General features: G+C 41.7%; 3 protein-coding genes across 5 annotated transcripts in view; 1 reads left to right on the top strand and 2 right to left on the bottom strand.

The window, feature by feature from the left end:
• Positions 1-20,993, bottom strand: part of ccl25b (chemokine (C-C motif) ligand 25b) — a 128,954-nt gene extending 107,961 nt beyond the window's left edge. The window contains exons 1-5 of one of the 3 annotated variants that reach the window (XM_084012013.1): positions 20,920-20,990; positions 20,480-20,567; positions 19,300-19,417; positions 18,926-19,037; positions 18,458-18,842 (exon numbers count right to left, since the gene is read on the bottom strand). In XM_084012013.1, coding sequence (XP_083868139.1) covers positions 18,926-19,037; positions 19,300-19,417; positions 20,480-20,543 — 294 coding nt within the window. In that variant the 5' untranslated portion in view covers positions 20,544-20,567; positions 20,920-20,990 and the 3' untranslated portion in view covers positions 18,458-18,842. Of the gene's footprint in view, positions 1-18,457; positions 18,843-18,915; positions 19,038-19,299; positions 19,418-20,479; positions 20,568-20,919 lie in introns of those variants that run through there. The other 2 variants (XM_084012012.1, XM_084012014.1) reach the window with 2 other exon arrangements.
• Positions 5,121-6,807, bottom strand: pole4 (polymerase (DNA-directed), epsilon 4, accessory subunit). Its single transcript, XM_084012098.1, has 4 exons — positions 6,441-6,807; positions 5,740-5,824; positions 5,571-5,612; positions 5,121-5,392 (listed from the first exon to the last, which is right to left on the bottom strand). The coding sequence occupies exons 1-4, from the start codon at positions 6,687-6,689 to the stop codon at positions 5,379-5,381; spliced, it is 390 nt and encodes a 129-aa protein (XP_083868224.1). The 5' UTR covers positions 6,690-6,807; the 3' UTR covers positions 5,121-5,378.
• Positions 6,973-15,102, top strand: LOC311015062 (serine/threonine-protein kinase NIM1). Its single transcript, XM_084012097.1, has 5 exons — positions 6,973-6,996; positions 7,611-7,702; positions 9,343-9,630; positions 12,339-12,607; positions 13,199-15,102. The coding sequence occupies exons 2-5, from the start codon at positions 7,681-7,683 to the stop codon at positions 13,949-13,951; spliced, it is 1,332 nt and encodes a 443-aa protein (XP_083868223.1). The 5' UTR covers positions 6,973-6,996; positions 7,611-7,680; the 3' UTR covers positions 13,952-15,102.
• Positions 20,994-21,422: the final 429 nt, after the last annotated feature.

The following is a 21,422-nucleotide window of genomic DNA, read 5'->3' as shown; positions in this document are numbered from 1 at the left end:
GATATTTGAAAAATGTGTCCTTAATATGTCTTTGCAGCCTCTCCCTGTCTGACCATAAATCATAATAGGATTGTTAGTTTCCATAACTAACACCACAAGAACAAGCTGGAGGCTCTATCTGGGAGTCAAACATCCACATCCATTACTGAGACGCTTCAGATGAAAACAACATTCGGACATGATTATACCAAAAGAAACCAGACATTTCCAGATATCCCTTTGAACCGAGCTGTTGGTAGAGAAAAAGGACAAACTCAGAGACGATGCTACCAACAACAGCACTATAAAATGATTGGTCAACGGCCTGATTACTACACTTCATTGCTGACATTACATTAGCATGGTGTTTCATGTGTCTTGCTAATTGCTATTGTGTTTATGTTCAACAGGTTTGATACGAATAAATCCATTAAATCTCCCAAACCTAAGTTAAAAACTTCTCATATGACATGGTAGTACGTCATGACCTCTTGCTCATTTGATTTCTTCCTCTTTTCTGTTTCCATGCCACGACTCTCCTATGGCTTGAGATCGTACCCCTCATTCCCCTCACCTGAGCGCCCCACCTGCACCCCATTCTCTCATCAGCCATGCTCTATATATACTGGCCCAGATCCATTGTTCCTCTGCTAGCTTGTCCCGCCGTCTCGCTTTCTTTGGCCTGTTTAAACACGGCTTCCCCTGTTTCTTTGATTTTTGCGTTCTCCTGGCTGCCCCTTGTTGGACGTGTTTGCTTGATCTGCAGGTTTTTGTCCGTGCCTCCCTTAAGCTAAGTAAAGCTGAACTTTCCTGTTCCATTGATTGCTTCTGTGTCATGCTTTTGGGTTCTAGTCTGCCAGTCATTCACAATCCTTGCATAATTTCTTCTTTGGGTACTGTAGTTCCTGTGATTCTTCTTCTTGGAGGGTGGAGAAATCTTTATCATCCCTTTAGGTTATTGGATTGGTTGTTGGATTGACACTAAAGAGACATTGGATGGATGAAAAAGGCTATGGTGTTATTATGTCCTGCTAGGAAACTTCTGACCTGGAGCCATGTTACCCGAAGGAGAACAAAGAAACTGACTTTAATTGAAACTATTGGGGCGGTTCTGTGAAATAGTTTTGCCCCAATTCTGCTATAAATCTGCTATAAAACCATTCCTAAGGTTAGAAATACCTAAATTAACCTTGCAAATTAAAGTGATCCATCACACTTCATTAGCTTAAATACTTTGGACAGCCTGCACTCTAGGAAAACAAAAATGTTAAGTACATTGGCACGGCAATACTGGAACCATGAGTCACCTCGTGCAAGAAAACTATTGCTTTAGACACTAATGTGGGAAATGTAACAGACATTTTGTAAGGGTGGATCAATACGGACTGGCCTACGTTCCTGTGGTTGAATAGATCTGAACATTAAACAAATTATTCGTTTGGCTCCTGAACATTTGGAAGAACTATCCAGACAATAAGGCAACAATGTTGCTTATGGCCGTACATATCCGAGACCCTTTATGTGAAAATATGCAGTCTGCGAACCCGAGGGGTGAGGTCGGGGTAGAAATGTACATGTGTGTGTTGGAGGTGGGGTTAGTTGTTTGAGAAATTGACCCAAGAAATCAGGTTGGAATGTCAGCTGCAAAAACATACCTTCCACATGACTACAGGTCTGCTCGTGAGCCAGATACATTTTCTGCATATCTCTGCAGCAATTAGAATATCCGTCAAGGTGTGTGGACCAACAGAATGTGGGCAATCTGAAATAAAAGCAGAGCTGACGAGGTAATGTCTTCCTCTGGAGTGGGTGGAGGGCCTCGGATGGATGAAGGGATATGGCCTCCTGCAGATGTTGGAGGGCACGGCTCCCTGAGCCCGAATATCTAAGATCTTATTGTACCTACGTGGGATTTCTGAGGGATGAAATGCGGGGAGGGGAGGGGAGGGTAATACTTCCACTGATCCTGGAAACAAGGCAAACAGGGAGGTGAAGCCGACAACGAGCTGTATGGAATGCAGTTCTGAATGCAGAACGATGAACGGCACATTTTCTTCATTCCTTTCTGCCCTAAAGACATTCAGATGATCTGTTAAGCGTGTTTTTGCATAAAGTTCCAGCTCATAACTCCCTGTAGTTATGAACAAACCAGATGTAAGTGAACTTTAAGGGGTGCAAATGTTTCAGTCGGACTGAAATTAGTCTATTAGTGTTTAGTTTTTTGGGGAAATGTCTGATTGGCTGGATTGACATAACATTTCATACAGATATTCATGTACCTGTCGCATGATTGTGATGGATTGATCCCTTACCTTTCCATGTAGCCCCATCATCAGGTTGACCTCTCTTTGGTTCTGACCAGATGGCTGCAAAACTAATGACATTCCTTCGCCTCAAAAGCTGCAGTAAATAGTGTTTTTTTTTTTTTTTTTTTTTTTTTTTTTTGCTTAGTTTTCCTAACTGAGTGAAATGACTCGTAAATATTAAGTGGGAGCCATGATGAGAGCTGGTCAAGATTTCAAAATGAGGTTCCCATACAAGGAGACTGCAATGTGAAGTCAGGGCTCTCATCCAGGAGACTGTCATTTGTGTCCTGTGTGACCGAGTACTTTTTGTTCCATTTTTTTCCCCTGGTTTTGTTTCAATTAACATTTACTATGTGTTTGACCACATTCCATTCGAGGTCAAGGAAAAGAGGTTAGGAAAAGACAGGAGATTATTTTCTTGATTATTGGCCTGAAGCTGTCGTCTTGTTTAACCAATGAATCCACAGAACCAGGCTAGCTGTTTACAGTATTTATGCTAAACTAAACCTATTATTGGCCTTTGACTTTAGCTTCATATTTAGCATACAGACATGAGGGTTCAACAAGAAAGCATATTTCTTAATTCTTATTCCTCAAACATCAAAGATCTTAAACTGAAAAGCAGAATATTCAAAGCCCTTCATCTAAAGGCAAAATCATTTTTACTCTAATCTGTACCTGTGATCTGATCACACATGTCGTTCTGATTTATTTTACTACTTAATTTGAAGTAACTAAAACAGCAAAGAACAGGATAAAAGTTTATGCTCTCAGCATGTCATTTCCCCATCAATTTAAAGAACGCCCATCAGGACAGCCAATCCCCAGATTCCCCGTTCCCGACCTGCTCTGGGCAGAGGGAGGCTCTACATTTTCTTTTCACATGAGATTTCCTTAATGGAATGTCTTTATTGACTGTGGAAATAAAACGATGTCCAATCCTTTGACATGTGATTATATTTTATTAGAAAAGAGCACTCCGTGTTCCCCTGTGCCAGTCAGGCATTCCTCTGCAGGGAGTTGACTGGTGCTCTTCTGGAATCAAACATCTGTGCCTCTCACAGCTCCGTTTCATTACTCCCCGAAACACTAAACCTCCAAAAATCAGCTTAAACACACTCGGGCATTTATTTTGAAAATCCCTGCTGCAAAAACTCAAGGGGTCTTGACTGTGCCTAGAGTGTGAAACTGAAGCCTTTTGGATGTGTTTAACAAATGCTGCCAGGAAGAACAACACACATCTCGGGTCTAGAGAGATTCAGATACATTCCTAATGCAAACTCGAGGCTCTGTGTGGTTTTCTCAGTGTCGTAAAGCAGCCGCGGCGTTGAGCAAGACGTCTAACCTTCACTGTAATGTTCTGCTGCAGCAGCAAAATTAAGAATTAAACAAATAATGATGACATATCTTTGATTTGATGACTTTTCCAAGAAATGGAGTTAGTAACATTGAGAAAATGAAGTGACTTAATATAGTAAAATGTCAATTTCTGTCTTTTTAATAGATCACGACTGATGTTGGCCAGGCTGATATTACTTAATCACAGATATGGGTGTCGGCAAATATGTCGGCTGATGACCAAAAAGAAATAGCAGTTAAGAAATGCCAAAGATACGATGCAGTCATTCGTCAAGTTGAGCAACAGTGAACACTAACTTAATTGTATTTTCGCTGTAATGTCCAACATATTAAGGTCACAATTCTTTCACAACCGAATTTAAGGGATCCATCTATATTTAGTTAAACAAACCATTCAATATATTGTGGTCTTATTTCATTTAAATATATTAAAATACTGTATATAGACAATATAGGATCAATATTGGTCTCAAATTGGTATTTCGGCTTCATTCTAAAGAAAATAACGAGCCTTGTATAAATTCTACGACGATGAAAAGAAAATAGCAGAGTGGTGTCCTTAAATGATAAATCCAGTAAATCCAGTACAATATCATGCTTATGCTCCCAATAGACCTCATTCTGCACTCTATACTTTATTGTAAATTGTAAATAAAAACAAAATTCACTGCTGGTAATTTTTGTACAATATCATGTTTATATGTATATAACAAGTCTGCTCTATTTCTATTCTATTTTTTACATTTTTTAATTGATATTGTTAATTTTTGCTATTGTTATTATTACTATTGTGTTTCTTGTAACGTACTGTCCTTTGGCTGCTGTGGCAAACAAATTTTCCCGTTGAGGGACAATAAAGGAATTCTGATTCTGATTAAGATTACATCCCGCTATTTAAGCACCTTGGACAGCTCCTGCATCCCTGGAGGCCCCAGGATCAGCACCTTGGACAGAGGTGTTGACACCTTTGGGTGCAGATCGTTAATAACGATCCGGTTAACCGTACAGGAGGAAGAGGAAGCTATACAATGTAGAACAACGTGGAGAGTGAACGCTTCATTTAATCTAGAAACATCTTGGCGTTTTTCCAGAGGAAGTCTGATTCACTCTTTTCACGCCTTCTAATGATCTGGTAAAAAGTTTGTTTGGCTCCCCCTTCTGTCATCTTCAGCAGCATTATATCATTATATATAAATACCCTTCCTGAGTTCATGCAAAGGTTTAAAAAAAATAAATAAATGGCACTAAATTTCCCAGCCTGTGACTGATATGCAAAGTAAAGTTGATTAAAGTAATTATTACATTGGGATTAAGAGTGTGCAACATATTCTTTGTTTTTTATATATCTAATATGCCTGTTTTGCCAATGTGTAGATTATCTTATTTAAACACTGATCACATATATATTATTATTTATTTATCTGTTCGTGACAAACCGATGAAGATTGCTGGTTTTATTCCGACAGAAACGGATTGTTTATAAGTGACATTTATTCCATTGTACAGTAGTATTTCACAAATATTTACAAAAATAATGTACACATTACCACTGACGTATTGTTGAGAATGAAAAATCTGAATGGAACATTGTAGAAAAGCATTTATAAATATCCAATTTGAGAGATTTGATTTAGAAAAGTACCAGAAAGGTGTTCACAACAAATTGTGTCTTTGTAACAGAAAGTTTCTTGGATTGTGATGGATATTCAATGTTCTCGTTTTTAGAAGCAGCCTTTAATCGAGTGTCCCTAAAGAGAGGGAAAAAGAAGAATTAGGACAATATAGTATACATGTAGAAATCTGCATTTATTTATGTTAAGTGTTTGGTCTTATTTTACACACGTGAGAGATTTATTCAATCGGGTGTTGGTCATTTAACTAAATTCATAAAAATAAAAATTAGCTTAGAAAATGTGAATCGCTTACCTTCAAGAAACGCAAATTCATCTATGGCCTCTATTGCGTTGTCTGTCATGAAAATAAGGGGGAAATATAATTATAGGTTTGTCAACATCCAAGTGAACATGTTCAATTTATATTTTCACACAATCACAACTTTATTTTTTTATTTATTTGATTTCTTTACAGCACTTACCCAAGTCTTTTCTTTGCAGGGTTTTTCTCTTCCCTTGCTGGGCGTACGTCAGGGAATCTTTGGCAATCATCTCCACAAACAACTCCTGGAAGAAACATTCATATTTCAATAATAATTCATATTCTGTCATTTTAAATTAAGACAAATTCAGTAATAGGAATAACTGAGTTTTTCTCTCTCTCAAACCAGCACTGATATGGACCTAGTCACCCTGTTTACCTTACTATATTATTAATTAATTTTAATTTAGACATTTAGAAAGCTCGAAATTGTGAACTCAGGTGGTACTTCCATAAATATATATATATATATATATATATATATATATATATATATATATATATATATATATATATATATATATATATATTTTTTTTTTTATGTATAGGAATATTATTTCTGCCTCAAGTCTTTCCTTATAGTGAATTTTTGCAATTATTTCAATATTTTTTTAGAAGCCCTCATACGCGGCATGTTATGCCCGTATAGAAATAATACTATATAAATAACACGTGAACTTATATATTTAGAGTACAACCATGCATCGGTTGCAGGTTTTACGCTCACAGTAAACTTTACTCCACACATCGATGATAAAGAGAAGAATCACGTGTCAGAATGAAGATGTCGTCATTGCCTAGCAGTGACATCACAGAGGGTTACGTTAAGCACCCCGTATTGTTGCAGCACGCTGTTTTTACCGTGGCTTTAGCGATGATGAACACGGACTCCTGGCTGGCGAGCGACACGTCCGGGTCGGTCTTCATGAGCGCCTTGATGCGGGCCAGAGGGAGTTTGGACAGCCGGTTGTTGCCGACGGCGGCCGCGGGGCCCGACTGCAGCCGGGTGTTTTCCTCCTCTGGCTCGGCCCCGCGGCCCTCCTCCTCACTCCCACACCGGTCGGGCTCCGGCTCCGTGGGGCTGACGGGTGTAGCCACCGCTGCTGCCATTCTCCGTTTCTTTTAACACGATGGCTTTACTTAGAAAAACATAAAATCTGCACCGTCTTCTCGCAACATGTCACGATGACAACAACAGCAGCAGCATGTGCTTCCGGGCTTTGGGTGAGGAGCCTGCGCTGATTCGCCAGCCTTTCACTCCAATGCCCCGCCTTTTCCTCTCCCGCCAACTAATCTCCGTCGGCGATTGGTCAGAATGCGAACAAAGCGCTGGCTATTGGCTAGAAACGAATGGCAATTCAGAACCCGGATGTTGAGATTTTTTCTGGACGATGGAGGGGAAGCCAAGATGTTGATGGTTGTAAATACTTTTTAAATTTGTTTTAGAACTCAATTCAATGAATTAACAATGTTATCATCTTACTTGAACCGTTAAGAAACACTTTCTTGGATAAAACAATGAACTTTCCCTCACTTTTGTTAAAGCGTTTTGTCCACTTGGGGGCAGCAGAAACCAGCTAATGCTAATGCTAATGCTAAATGCTCCACCACGTCCAACAGCTGTATTCCAAGTCTTTAATTGTGAAACATACAAGATTATTGAGTGATTTTATTCCCTCTCCATCTAAATGTTCCATACTTAATGATAGCCTACTGCTTAATATTTTAGTAATTAAATCAAATTCACCGGCAATATAGTATGTTATGTTATTGCATTTTGAGTGTATGCCATTAATATCTTAAGTATAAAAAATGATTTTTAGATTTTCATGTGAGAAAAAGGCTGCGACCAATCTACTATAGATGCAAAATACAAGATTACAGCCTAAAGGCTTTATTTGTCACCAGTTAATCAGTGTGAACATGCGGCGTGATCAGTTTATTCTGATGTGTGTGTGCAGCACTTCCATCGTTTTAATCTATGTCAGATAATTACCCAACGGGCAGTACACTAAGACACTGTGTTAATAGGATTGTGAGGACAGGTTTAGTCCTCCGAGTCCTCCGTTCTCATGTCCAGTCACAGAGTTGCAAGCCTGACATGAAGGACCCGCAGCTCCCAGGTAATAAAGCTTTTTTCATATATTTTCTGTCTTTGCAGGTTTGGAGGAAAGTTTGCTGATAGTATTGTTTAAAGGATTAGATCAAATAAGATCATCCTTTATTAGTCGGCGGGGATACTACCTTACAATAAGACACTCATAAAGGGATTATAATGTATATTTCCTGGCTTCATTAATGCCTAATACGACATTTACGACATAGATTAGTTAGATTACCAAGTTATAAATTTATAAATAAACCCTCGGCTTGCGTTTGTCTCTTTATGTCATTAAATCTTCAGTGAGATGTTCGATTGAAAACCCTCCATTAATGACTTATAAACATTTATAATTGAATACTTGGTGGTTTATTAAGTGAAAACCCATATTATCTATATATATTAGATATTCCTGGCATCCCCAGACTACTTCCTGTTAATGGCTTCTAACCCTATCTTATAGGCATTAAGATAGATAGATAAATAAATACATTTTCATACAATATATATACACACCTACTGCTTATAATCCCACAAAGTGTGCCTTATTATTTTTAGCCAATTTTTATTTATACATTCATCCTTATTCACTACACGTAAATTCTTGTGTTTTATGTTAAAATGCATACAGCAAAAAGAAGCAAATACAACATTATATACAATACAAGAAAGTGCAGCAGTAACAAAAGAAAAGAGACATTTCTTTAGGTGATAGTCTAATTCTACGAGAAGCTAATCCTGGCCACGTTAAGCCTGCAGGGACTAAATTTAGCCCACAACGACCAAAGGAGGTACATCGTATAATTACAGTTCAACCTCTGTTATCGTTGTTATCAACTAACATCACTTGATTTAACTCAGTTCTTCAAATGTGTTGTCATTTGAAGAGGTTAGATTTGCTGTATTAAAACAAAGGAACCTGACCTCTGACCCTGTTGCTTGATGTCTTTGTGTAAGGCTGAAGCCTCAATGAACAGTTGCCTGTGAAAACCAAAGAAACAGGATACAACCTTTCCATAAAAAATAAAGTCAAACTACTGTTCCTGTGGGGGAACATGAAGGTTTTGGCCATTTTTAAAAGGAAATGTGCTGAGACTCATGTAACACACTCAAAACAGAAGAAAAACAGGAAATCCTGCTTTTGTCCACCAATAAAAACATTGTAAAATTGATGACAACAGAATTATTTCTTTATATCTAGACTTCTAAATCTGACAAGATACACCAAAAAAGGTGTAAGGGGTCATACATCTACATAATCAGTCATTATTCACCTCCATGTCATAACAGAAACACTTAAAACTAAGCCCAAACTAATTTTAGATCAGGTTAGGATCGTTGTGAAAGAGGCCAGACGTTTTACCTCATAAGTTAACATGGAGGTTAATCTCATTACAAATGTTCTATATATGTAAGAGCCACATATTGACCTCTGTAAGGCTTTACTGGTCCCGTACAAAATTAACTCAGGAGTGCACTCGGCTGTTTCCTCCAACAAAAGCATGTTTCCCATTACTGAATCAAAAGTTTATCCTTATATTATTATTTTTTAATATTGGCTCGTCGAGCATGTGGTCCTTTCTCACACTGCTGACTTATTGTTAAAGAAACTCAAAATTAAACTAAGCTGTTTTCTTTCCGTTTCTTACATTTCTTTTATAGCCATCAAAGCACGTCTATGGCCAAAGCAGAAAGAGAGCAAAAAAACCAAAGACGAGGCTAGAGCGGTGGAAAAGAAGCCTGCTGCTGTCTGCGCCATCCCACCGCTGAGCGAAGCAGAGAGAATGAGGCAGTCGCCGTTCGAGAGGGTCGTCTACGACATGACCCACAATGAGAGGATCGTCAACGACCTGATGCTCGGCCGAAGAGTCGGCTTCTACGAGCTGCGCGGGGAGATCGGGCAGGGGAATTTCTCCACGGTCAGGTTGGGGGTCCACGCCTTGACGAAAGGTCAGGAATCATACGTTATTCATGCAGGTTTTTTCCCATCCATCCATCCATCCATTGTCTACCGCTTATCCTGTATTTAGGGTCACGGGGGGGCTGGAGCCGATCCCAGCTGTCATTGGGTGAAGGCAGGGTACACCTGGACAGGACGCCAGTCTATCACAGGGCCAACATATAGAGACACTGGTAACCAGTCTATCACAGGGCTGACATGTAGAGACAGACTGGTAACCAGTCCATCACAGGGCCGACATGTAGAGACAGACTGGTAACCAGTCCATCACAGGGCCGACATGTAGAGACAGACAGGTAACCAGTCCATCACAGGGCTGACATGTAGAGACAGACAGGTAACCAGTCCATCACAGGGCCGACATGTAGAGACAGACAGGTAACCAGTCTATCACAGGGCTGACATGTAGAGACAGACAGGTAACCAGTCTATCACAGGGCTGACATGTAGAGACACTGGTAACCAGTCTATCACAGGGCCGACATGTAGAGACAGACAGGTAACCAGTCCATCACAGGGCCGACATGTAGAGACAGACAGGTAACCAGTCTATCACAGGGCTGACATGTAGAGACAGACAGGTAACCAGTCCATCACAGGGCCGACATGTAGAGACAGACAGGTAACCAGTCTATCACAGGGCTGACATGTAGAGACAGACAGGTAACCAGTCCATCACAGGGCTGACATGTAGAGACAGACAGGTAACCAGTCCATCACAGGGCCAACATGTAGAGACAGACAGGTAACCAGTCCATCACAGGGCCGACATGTAGAGACAGACAGGTAACCAGTCTATCACAGGGCTGACATGTAGAGACAGACAGGTAACCAGTCTATCACAAGGCCGACATGTAGAGACAGACAGGTAACCAGTCCATCACAGGGCCGACATGTAGAGACAGACAGGTAACCAGTCCATCACAGGGCCGACATGTAGAGACAGACTGGTAACCAGTCTATCACAGGGCTGACATGTAGAGACAGACAGGTAACCAGTCTATCACAAGGCCGACATGTAGAGACAGACAGGTAACCAGTCCATCACAGGGCTGACATGTAGAGACAGACAGGTAACCAGTCCATCACAGGGCCGACATGTAGAGACAGACAGGTAACCAGTCCATCACAGGGCTGACATGTAGAGACAGACAGGTAACCAGTCCATCACAGGGCCGACATGTAGAGACAGACAGGTAACCAGTCCATCACAGGGCCGACATGTAGAGACAGACTGGTAACCAGTCTATCACAGGGCTGACATGTAGAGACAGACAGGTAACCAGTCTATCATAGGGCTGACATGTAGAGACAGACAGGTAACCAGTCTATCACAGGGCCGACATGTAGAGACAGACAGGTAACCAGTCCATCACAGGGAGACATGTAGAGACAGACAGGTAACCAGTCTATCACAGGGCTGACATGTAGAGACAGACAGGTAACCAGTCCATCACAGGGAGACATGTAGAGACAGACAGGTAACCAGTCTATCACAGGGCTGACATGTAGAGACAGACAGGTAACCAGTCTATCACAGGGCTGACATGTAGAGACAGACTGGTAACCAGTCTATCACAGGGCTGACATGTAGAGACAGACAGGTAACCAGTCTATCACAGGGCTGACATGTAGAGACAGACAGGTAACCAGTCTATCACAGGGCTGACATGTAGAGACAGACTGGTAACCAGTCTATCACAGGGCTGACATGTAGAGACAGACAGGTAACCAGTCTATCACAGGGCTGACATGTAGAGACAGACAGGTAACCAGTCTATCACAGGGAGACATGTAGAGACAGACAGGTAACCAGTCTATCACAGGGCTGACATGTAGAGACAGACAGGTAACCAGTCTATCGCAGGGCCGACATGTAGAGACAGACAACCATTCACTCTCACATTCACACCTACGGGCAATTTAGAGTCACCAATGAACCTATCCCCATCCTGCATGTCTTTGGACTGTGGGAGGAAGCCGGAGAACCCGGAGAGAACCCACGCTTACACGGGGAGAACATGCAAACTCCACACAGAAGGAACCCGACCGGGGAATCAAACCAGGGACCCTCTCGCTGTGAGGCGACAGTGCTAGGTTTTATCCCAATTATTCTATATTTTTGTCTTTTAACCCCTAACAGGCCGCTTTCTTACAGTGTCCAGATGAATCCTCAATCTCTGCATTGTTTGAAAGTACAAGGCCTTGTAGAAATAAAACAAAAAATGGACATGAAAAAATAATCTTTTTACATCTGTTAATACGGCTCACCGTCACTGAGACGATTGTAGTCTTTTTGAAAGTGGAAAGACTACAATTTATCTTTGGGTTTGCTCATAAAAGGAGGTGCTAATTGAAACTAAAGATAATGAATCAAATCCCCTCCTGTCTTGTCGTTAGCCAAACTTAATATTATCAGTAGAATAATTCACATGCAGCACATTTATTTCCTGTGTGTGTGCAGGTTGAGCTGTTGGGGGGTCTTGATTCAAAACCAGATGTTTGTCATGCCTTAAAAGAATGAATCAGCATCAATCAGATTAAATTGCATTCCAGCGATCCCTTTAGCTGCCTCCTCGTGTGCATGTAACAGTTTGTTCAAATCTCTTAAGCATGTCTGTCCTTCTTGTGACATGTCATCCAGTTACACCCTCTCTAAATCCATCTCTGACGTGACATCCCTCCTCTTCTCTCTCAGAGAGAGTCGCCGTCAAAGTCATGGATAAGCTGCGTCTGGACGAGAAGAGCCAGCCGATGACTTCCTCGGAGATCGGCTGCATGGAGAAGCTGTGCCACCCCAACATAGTGCGACTGTACGAGGTGATGGAGACCAGCAGGAAGCTGTATCTGGTGATGGAGTACGGCAGCAGTGGTGACCTGTTCTCCCGGATCACCACCAGGGGCAAGCTCAACGACCTGGAAGCCAAACTGGTCTTTGCACAAGTGGTCTCCGCTGTGAAGCACATGGTGAGCGCCGATGTCACACTCACAGTCATCGTCAGTTCGCAGCACTGGCTCTCATATCCGTGGGCGTTTATGGTGTTGAACATGAGTCATAAGAGCTGAAACATTTTGAAGGTTCAGTGGAGAGTTGACAGGAAATGAGGAGAGATGATATGCAACACAAATTTAACCAACTAATATTTCATTATCTAGTGTTGATGATAATCACTGCTGGAAGTCGAACACAGATACTTCCCTTTAGTAAAAGAATACTAGCGTGAAAATACAATGTGGGAAGTATTTTCAGCAAATTGTACTTGTAGTGCAGAAACATGGCCTGTGAATGGCGTTATATGTGGCATTATTACTGATAAATACATATAACGTTTATATAAAAACAACATTCCCTTCAGAAATGTAGTGAAGGAGAACAAACTGGAAATATAAAGTACAACTTCTACTCGAGTAAATGTATTTCCCCCCTGACAATCATAACAATAACAACAATTGATAAAATGCTATTTGTAAATGTTTAGAAAACAAAAAAACCTAATATTGTTAAATTTCGTTCAGAGATTCACACTTTCAAAAATGATGTTCTTTGTGCTATTTCAGCACGACAACAACATCGTCCACCGAGACCTGAAGGCGGAGAACATCTTCTACACCACCAGCTGCTGCATCAAGGTGGGAGACTTTGGCTTCAGCACCGAGAACGGCCCCTCTGAGCTCCTCACCAACTTCTGTGGCTCGCCGCCGTACGCTGCCCCTGAACTGTTCAAGGACAAAGGTTACATCGGGCGCTACTCCGACACCTGGGCTTTAGGAATCCTGCTGTTCTTCATGGTGACGGCCACTATGCCCTTTTGCGGGGACAAACTGGGCCGGCTGAAGCGCTGCATCCTCCAGGGGGCCTACAGCATCCCCGCCTACGTGCCCCAGCCATGCCAGCTGGTGGTCAAGGGCATGCTGAGGCCCGTGCCCGTGGATCGCCCGTCTCTCACGGAGATTACGAACAGCGCTTGGCTGAAGGGCATCGATTACCCTCGCCCGTATGTCTTGTTGCCCCTGTCCCCGACACACTTAGCCCAGGCCAACCAGGCTCTGTGTGTGGAGGAGCGGGAGGCGAAGGGCTTGCTGTCAGATCTGGGTATCGTGACGGCTCATATTCAAAACAATCCCTGCTCGGACGGCAGGAGCCCGTTGACGGGGACCTACAGGATCCTTCTCCATCGGGTCCAGAAGAGGAGGTCGGTGGAGGCCGTGGGTTATTCGGCGCTTCAACCCGACGAGTACGGGACTCCGAACAAGTGGTCTGTCGCACCTCTGGACAAGCACAGTCCCTCGGCGGTCTGCGTCGTGCTGTAACTCGAACCAGCTGTTCTGGACTTTTCATTTCAGGCACTTCATCTCACACACATCATTCCCTTCAGAATCCCTCATTCCGTCATCCCTGCATGTTGAGAAATACTCAAGTTGTGTTGTGCAATGCCGAACCCAGACGGCAGACACGTGGAGGCTGAGGCTGGATGGTTCCTCCGTCCCACGGTGTTAGTCAATTACACGGACTATACGGCGCCTCTCTTAGTTTGCTGCGGCTTTGTGTTCTGATTATTACATCACCAACAAAAGCTGACTGACGCACAACATTCATCAGTCACTGTATGGCAATCAGCATCCTCCAATCCGTCTTGGTCAGCGCATGAATCCGCTGCACTAATCCAGGGGCTGCAGGTAATCCTAATACGATAGATGCCGAGAACATGCTTGGGTCACAGAAATTAAACCTGATACAGGACGTTGGGGAAATGACATGGAAGGGTCAGAACAAAAGACCAAAATTAAATGTGTTTTTCGGTGTTTAATACAAGAACTGGTGCCTAAAATGCCTTAATTGATGTAGATATCTATTCAAAATATTTGTAAATATTAGACACATTTTATGATTGTCGCAAACAATCTGGAGCAGCAGAGATTTGGAGTTAACCTATGTCGAGTATTGTGCAATGATTTATTATAAATGCTTCATGGATGCTTGCCTGAACTTCATGTTACCCTGTATTGATAATGAAAGCATTGAGTACGGCCAATACTTATCATGTAAACAGTTAATTTAGACAGTTTACTCCCAAATCTCCCGTTTCCAGGAACTGATTTTAAAAGCGGTAAAAAGAAAAGAAAAAAATCATTCCACATAGGAATCATTAAGCTGTCAGTTCCAGACACTTTATTACTCTGGTTCTTCACTGCCACTTCTAAACACTGTGCCAGTCTCTGCATGCACCGTTGTAGTTCTGATTAGTGACTGACACATTGCGTCATAGTCTACAATAAAGTGTTGAACCTGCAGCCTGCAGCCGTTTTCACAGGAATGTGTGTGAGTTGTGTGGGCAGGAGCAGACAAAGTCTCAACTTTCTGTTTATATAAAAAATAAAACTTGTTCCTTAAATCACCGATGTGGAAATCACTGTTATCACCCTAACCGCAGGAGCTTCTCTAAACTGATAATGGATGCAGTGAATAGTCTTCTTTGTGACGGAAAATGAAAGTTAAACGAGCAAGATTATCAGATCCTTTTTCAAAACCCGTTTCCGAGGGTTGCTTTGACTGAACCGATCCATCGAGACAGACAGTGAGTTGTTAAAACAAGAGTAGATGATTTACTTTGGCTGAATCACCGTGATCAAAGGTGGGCGAATATAACCTGTCAATCAGATTCACTAAATACAGACAAACAGGAAAGAATGATCCTTCAATCCTATCAGATAATATTATATATATTTGATTCTGTTTAAAGCCTAATATCTATCATCTCTTTACAACTCATAAATATATAAATATTTCATCATATTATGATTTGAAACCCCTCTGATTAAACGGAAAAGGATTTTGTCGTCTTCTCTTCACAGGAACGATGTTCTTCTGTTACCTTCGTGACCCTCTGGGATTTTCACAGGCAGTCAAAATGTCAAAAAACAAGTCAGAATTTGTTTGTAATTACGTTTGGCAGTGAAACGCCAGCCTTGAGCTCTGGATGAAGGACAGAGCTATTCAGTTCATAAAAACACGGGGTGTTTCACTGCCAAATGTTGCGAAACACCAACCACTTTGCCCTAATTCCTCTTCAGCTAGGATAGGGGTAATGACTGCAAATAAAGAAAGGGATTGGCGGTCTCTGACAAGGGATTACAACTTATAGGAAATGTGTTTATATAATTGCATCCACACAATACCATTTAGTCGAGTGAGGTGAATGTGTTGAACCACTAACTTTGGGCCTTTATCCTTTATCCTTTACATTTATCAATGCATGACCAGTTGCTTTATTCTGTGTAATGTGTGAGAGACGGGCTCAAATAGGTCCAGCACATCATGCATGTAGCAGTAAATGCAGGCAACGTTTCCAGCGTCAACGTCAGTTTACACTATCCTCGCATCATTGATCTGAACCCAAAACCCGTCGACCGTGACATTCTGGTAACTGATTGGTGCTTTGCCAATGCTTCATGGTGTTGGTTTACGACAATGGGTGTGTTTTCTGTCCCGGTGTGGTTTCTTGTTGTGGGTGAACACCACTGTGTGAGAGACCTGAACTCATCAGAACTCAGAACCCATACGCTATCTGGATTTCAGCCTAAAATAACTACTGGCAGCAACATTTCCCACAAACAGTGGATGTAAGGGAGGAAAATTAGGCACATTCGTCCACCATGTCAAATATAATTGCGTTTCTAAATGATTCAATGTGCACGGTGTATACAATGTGGAGACTTGAAACTGAATCAGGTCTGACAAATGCTTGAGCGGTCAGGTTTCTCAATCGAGTACCAAATTACTCATGAGTGTCCTTAATCCGTCCCGTATGCTCATTTCTCACATCGCGAAAGGTGAAGAAATGAAGTGGAATCGAAACAAACAAACAAACATGCATGCTCAAGAAATTCCTGATTTCTCACAATGTCCCACAATGCACTGCACAACAGTAATGGGGTGCTGCCCACAGCTGTAGAACATTAAAGGTGACGGCTGGTGGTAAAACATAAAACATCGAGATGCATTCCGTCTTTGTGAACACACATTTTGCCATCTTTTCGTGATTTCCCGCACAAAATGGGAAAGTATGTCGATTTTTTATTGCACAATCCGCTAAAACGGTACAATATGACAGGAGATTACGATGCAGCTTCAGCTCATGTTTTCATTTTTGACTATTATGTAGGCGCTAGATATTTAGATGATGATTAGAGATAATTAGATGACGTGCAGCAAAGGCAGGTGGATTCTATAGCAGGTATATCGTGGTTCAGATAGTCCATGTCTTTACCTCTTAGGCCACCAGGATGACGTGAACCTTTCCCAAGCCGTCCATCTGGTTCTGGCAAAGGAGCCGTCAAACATTTTCAAGACTTAACCAAAAAGCCAGCATCCCTTCAGTTTCTCGGCAGGATTACCAACTCAGTACGATGGCCGTCTTCCCAGGCACCTGCGTTTCAGCTGTGTCTTTTTTAATTGTTTCAGTTTATATTGTGCTCACATGGTGCGTTTTTCCTAACAAAACTACTGCAACCTGACCTGTAATATTCCAGGGAATGAGTGCTGGTTGTTTTCTCGGGGCAAAATATAATCAAGCTGTCATCTTTAGTTAGGGTGATTTGCAGAGGTGTATAGTAACGAAGTAGATGTACTTCGTTACACTACTTAAGTATTTTTTTTGAGGATTTGTACTTTACTAGAGTTTTTTTTTTCATCAGGACTTTTACTTTTACTTCACTACATTTAAAAGTTAAAAAATATACTTTTACTTCGTTACTTTGACATTTGCTACCTCGTTACTCGTTCCAAATTAAAATAATCAAAGAATTATCTGGAATGCGCGGGTCCGAGAGGACGAGAAGAACCACGTACGGTACTCTCGCGAAGTTTAAGGTAAATGCGGGATGCGCGCGGGGCGGCAGAGACGAGCAGCACTACAAACATGAAACATGGCAGCCGCAGACCATTTCGACGACGAGGGAGACACAGAAGACGCACAGCGTACAGCTTCGGCAGAAGACGACGGTCACCCGTGGGCATACCTGGGAACTTTGTTCAGCTACCTCGGGATGGGGGCAAATTCCAAATAATTTTGGGTTGTTTTGCTTCTTTTCATGCATACTATAAAATACTTGTACTTGTACTTTTGATACTTGAGTATATTTCTTCACAAGATACTTTTGATACTTAAGTACATTTAATGTGAGCTACTTTAAGACTTTTACTCAAGTAATTTTCCTTTAGGTGACTTTAACTTTTACCAAAGTCATTTTCAGTTATGGTACTTATACTTTTACTTAGTTATTTTTTTCAAGTACTTTATACACCTCTGGTGATTTGTGAGCTCTTCTTAATAGGAACTTGACAGCAACAGTGGTTCAATAAAAGCCTGATAATGACTTTGCATAAACAGTTTACACTAAATGAAGACGGCAGATTTCAGCTCAGAATACATGTGGGTATTGTGTGTTGAGTCGGGCTTAACTTTAATCTAGCGTTGCTTGACTGGGTGGCTGAGAATCGCATCGGAAACGGTGGATTTACTCTCAGTTCTATTCACCATTGTTATCGTCGGGTCGATGAAAAACAGAAAAAGGTCCCGAGAGCCAAATCTCCTCGGATTCTGATTATAGTCAATTACTGTCTCAAGTTGTGGCCAAATTCAGGCTTTGTGAGAGATTATTAAACCGAGTCTCAGCCTGCTTTCATGAACATCCAGTGAAAAAGTCATCAGGGAGGAATGGTGCAAAACCACAACGCCAGTCTGTTTTTTATTGCCTTTTTTTATTTGATTTGATACAGAAAGACATCACATAGAAAAAAGGCATAAATTCACAATGTTGTTATAAAAATAATGAAATCTATTATATAGAAAAACCTGTTATCCCAAAGAAGGTTTTTTTTTTTTTAGATATACATCACACACTTGTGCTAAAAGTCACATACATTCCAAAGAGTGGCTCATTGCTAGCAGACGCTACATGTCACAGAGAAGAACAGTCACAGCGGTGGCTCATACGAGTGAATGCTATACGTGAAGTAACGATGGGGATAGATGCCGCGTTCGTCTTATAGTGAACCGTGCAAATTTACATTCTTCCTCGGCACAGGAAATACCAAGTGAAACGTGATCCATGTGGTTAAAGGTGATATACGAGGCCTGACGGGGAGGTGAAACATCTGCTCCACCTCCCTCCCATCTGTCTCCCGCCTCTCTCTCCTTCACTACGGAGACAAACGTGTTACGATGAGGATCTTTTTCCCTGCAGGCCGTGAGAATATGCGTCGCTTGTGTAACTTCTTCTCACCTAATTCACCGTCCTGGCGTCCACAGCCGACATCAGCCCCTGGACCCAGAGGTCGTCTGGATTGGCACAGCGAGTCTGCTGCTTTTTTTGTGGCTTCTTCTTCAACAGAAACCTGCACACAATCGGTATTATTGTTTAATAAGGATCCAGCAAAGACAATAAGTACATTTGTGAAAAGAAAGAAAACACAACATATCATTGCTGATAAAGTAAGAGCGAAAAAATAGAACTCTGAGTAAAGTAGTAGCTGTTCAGCAAGGATACCTTATGATCAAAGTGCTATAGTTAAGAGTGCTCTACACCAGTTATTAACTAGTCTTCTTCCATATAGTGGGACCATCCAACGATGCCCATTAAAGGACTTTGTTACTCACACAACAGCTCTGATGTTGCAATCCCCATCTGTTTCCTGTATCCTGTAGCTTTCGACGTTTTTCTTCGCCCTGGCTGACATCTTTGCAAGATGGCCGAGGCAACAGTTGCCATAGGAGCCTGGAGGGAGAGAGATAGCGCTCCGGAGGGTGAGATAAAGCAACTCGCTTCAAGATGACACTCAATCACTCAAACATGTGTGCACTCCAGTTCAGCTCCAAAGAGAAATGGCATTACACTTCAAAATTAAAAATGCCAAAGTGAAGGATATTCTTTCTTGATATGATCATTTGTTATTTCTTTGTGTCATTCACCCAAACAACAACAAGCAGCGATCTGGATCTAAACCAACATGGCCTGGAAATCCCCTTCTCCACATCTTTTTTAGGGAATTTCGATTAACAATAACAAATACAAAAAGTGAAGGACTGATTTGTTATTTTAATCACACGCACGTGTTCATGGACACGCGGAGGGATTCAGCGTTCACTCTGGGAATCAGGACATTTTGGTGAGTTTATTTCTGTAAATATTTACTCAGGTGGAAGTTCACTGTGGCCTGTACTCTCCCCAATGTCATTATTCCCAAAAGTCCAGCAACTTTTTCCCTTAATTGTTTAACCTTTTTGTGTTTTTTGGCAATAAACATGCAACGATTTCCTCAATAATAAAACAGGCATTCTCTTCTTAGGAACATCTGCATCATGTGAAAAGCACAAAGTTTTGTCAGTTTTTACTGCATAATTCCCCAGTTGCGCTTGTGTTTTGCTGATTACTGTGTGTTGTTTTCTATTTTCACAACTCATGACAGGATTATCACATGAAAGCGGTCTGTAAGAGCAGGTCTAGACGGATCACACGTCGGTACGAGGTTTTGTGGTAAATGGTTTTGAGCAGAATAATTCACCCCATTGACGGAGAGGATTAATTAACAATCTAAAGGAATGTGGATTATGAAGACCGGCTGCAGCCATAATTCAACTAAACGTGCTCAAAGCGAGACTCTCCACATAATCTCCACAGACACATAGAGAACTAGTTTAGCTTCCAATGTAAAAATGCTGAAAAAAGACAATATTGAGCAACTATATATTAAAAATGAAATCACAGCCATATTGGCAAACTAATGATAATTTGCTATTATGATAGAGTTCTGGTGCAAATGTGACCTGTTCCACTCACCTTGTGCAAGACTCAGGTACACGCAGGAGAGGATCAGGAGAAAGAAAAGAGCTTGAGACTTCATCGCTGCTGTTGTTGTGGATCGCTGCTGCAAAGACACGGACTGATTAAATCACTGAGCAGAGCGAAGCACCCCCCCCCCCCCCTCCTCCTCCTCCGTCTTGCACATTGTTGATATATTGCTTCCCATCACAGCCCACCGCCTGAGTTCTTGTGAAACAAAAAGGTTATGCATTTGACCCCTGATTAAAAAAAAAACACCAAATCCTCCTCTGGATTCCAGCTGTGTGAATTTGACTCTGAGTGTTGTTTTACAGAGTTTGTGATGAAGTTATGGATGGATTCCCACTCTGCAATTATCTCTTTTTAATTAGGATTACAAACCCGCCAAGAATAACACGAGAATCCGCATGGTTTCATAAGCGTGCAGAGAAACATACCTGCTCACATCCAGCGTTTCACCAGACGGGGAGGAAAACGACTCGTCCTGTGCAGCTTGCAGTTGCTTTGTACTCTAATATAAACCGATGAAAGCCCTCCCTCCTTCACCACACCTCCTCTGACATGTCGACAACACTATTTACAACTGCTCAGTGGGAGGGGGGTTTGATCGCTGCACACACACACACACACACACACACACACACACACACACACACACACACACACACACACACACACGTCAATACCACCCAAGTACGTCGATGTGATTGCACCACACATTCTGCAGTTTAACACATGCACATGTGAAAAATGCTGCACGTTAAATAACAGGATAGCTGATTGTGTGTACTTGTGTCATAGCGGTTGAAGTGACCGCGGCGCCTTCAACCTTAAACAAAGTTAGTCCAGGAATTCATGTAAAAGAGAAACAACTTCCAAATCAGGAAATAAACTCCAGATTCTGCTCTTTTTAAGTGCTTTTTCATGATTTTTCTAATAC

Source organism: Eutrigla gurnardus, assembly GCF_963514095.1.
Source record: "Eutrigla gurnardus genome assembly, chromosome: 6".
In the NCBI taxonomy this organism is placed as follows: Eukaryota; Metazoa; Chordata; class Actinopteri; order Perciformes; family Triglidae; genus Eutrigla; species Eutrigla gurnardus.
Note: the sequence above shows the minus strand (reverse complement) of the source record. Positions and strands in the feature narration are given on the sequence as shown.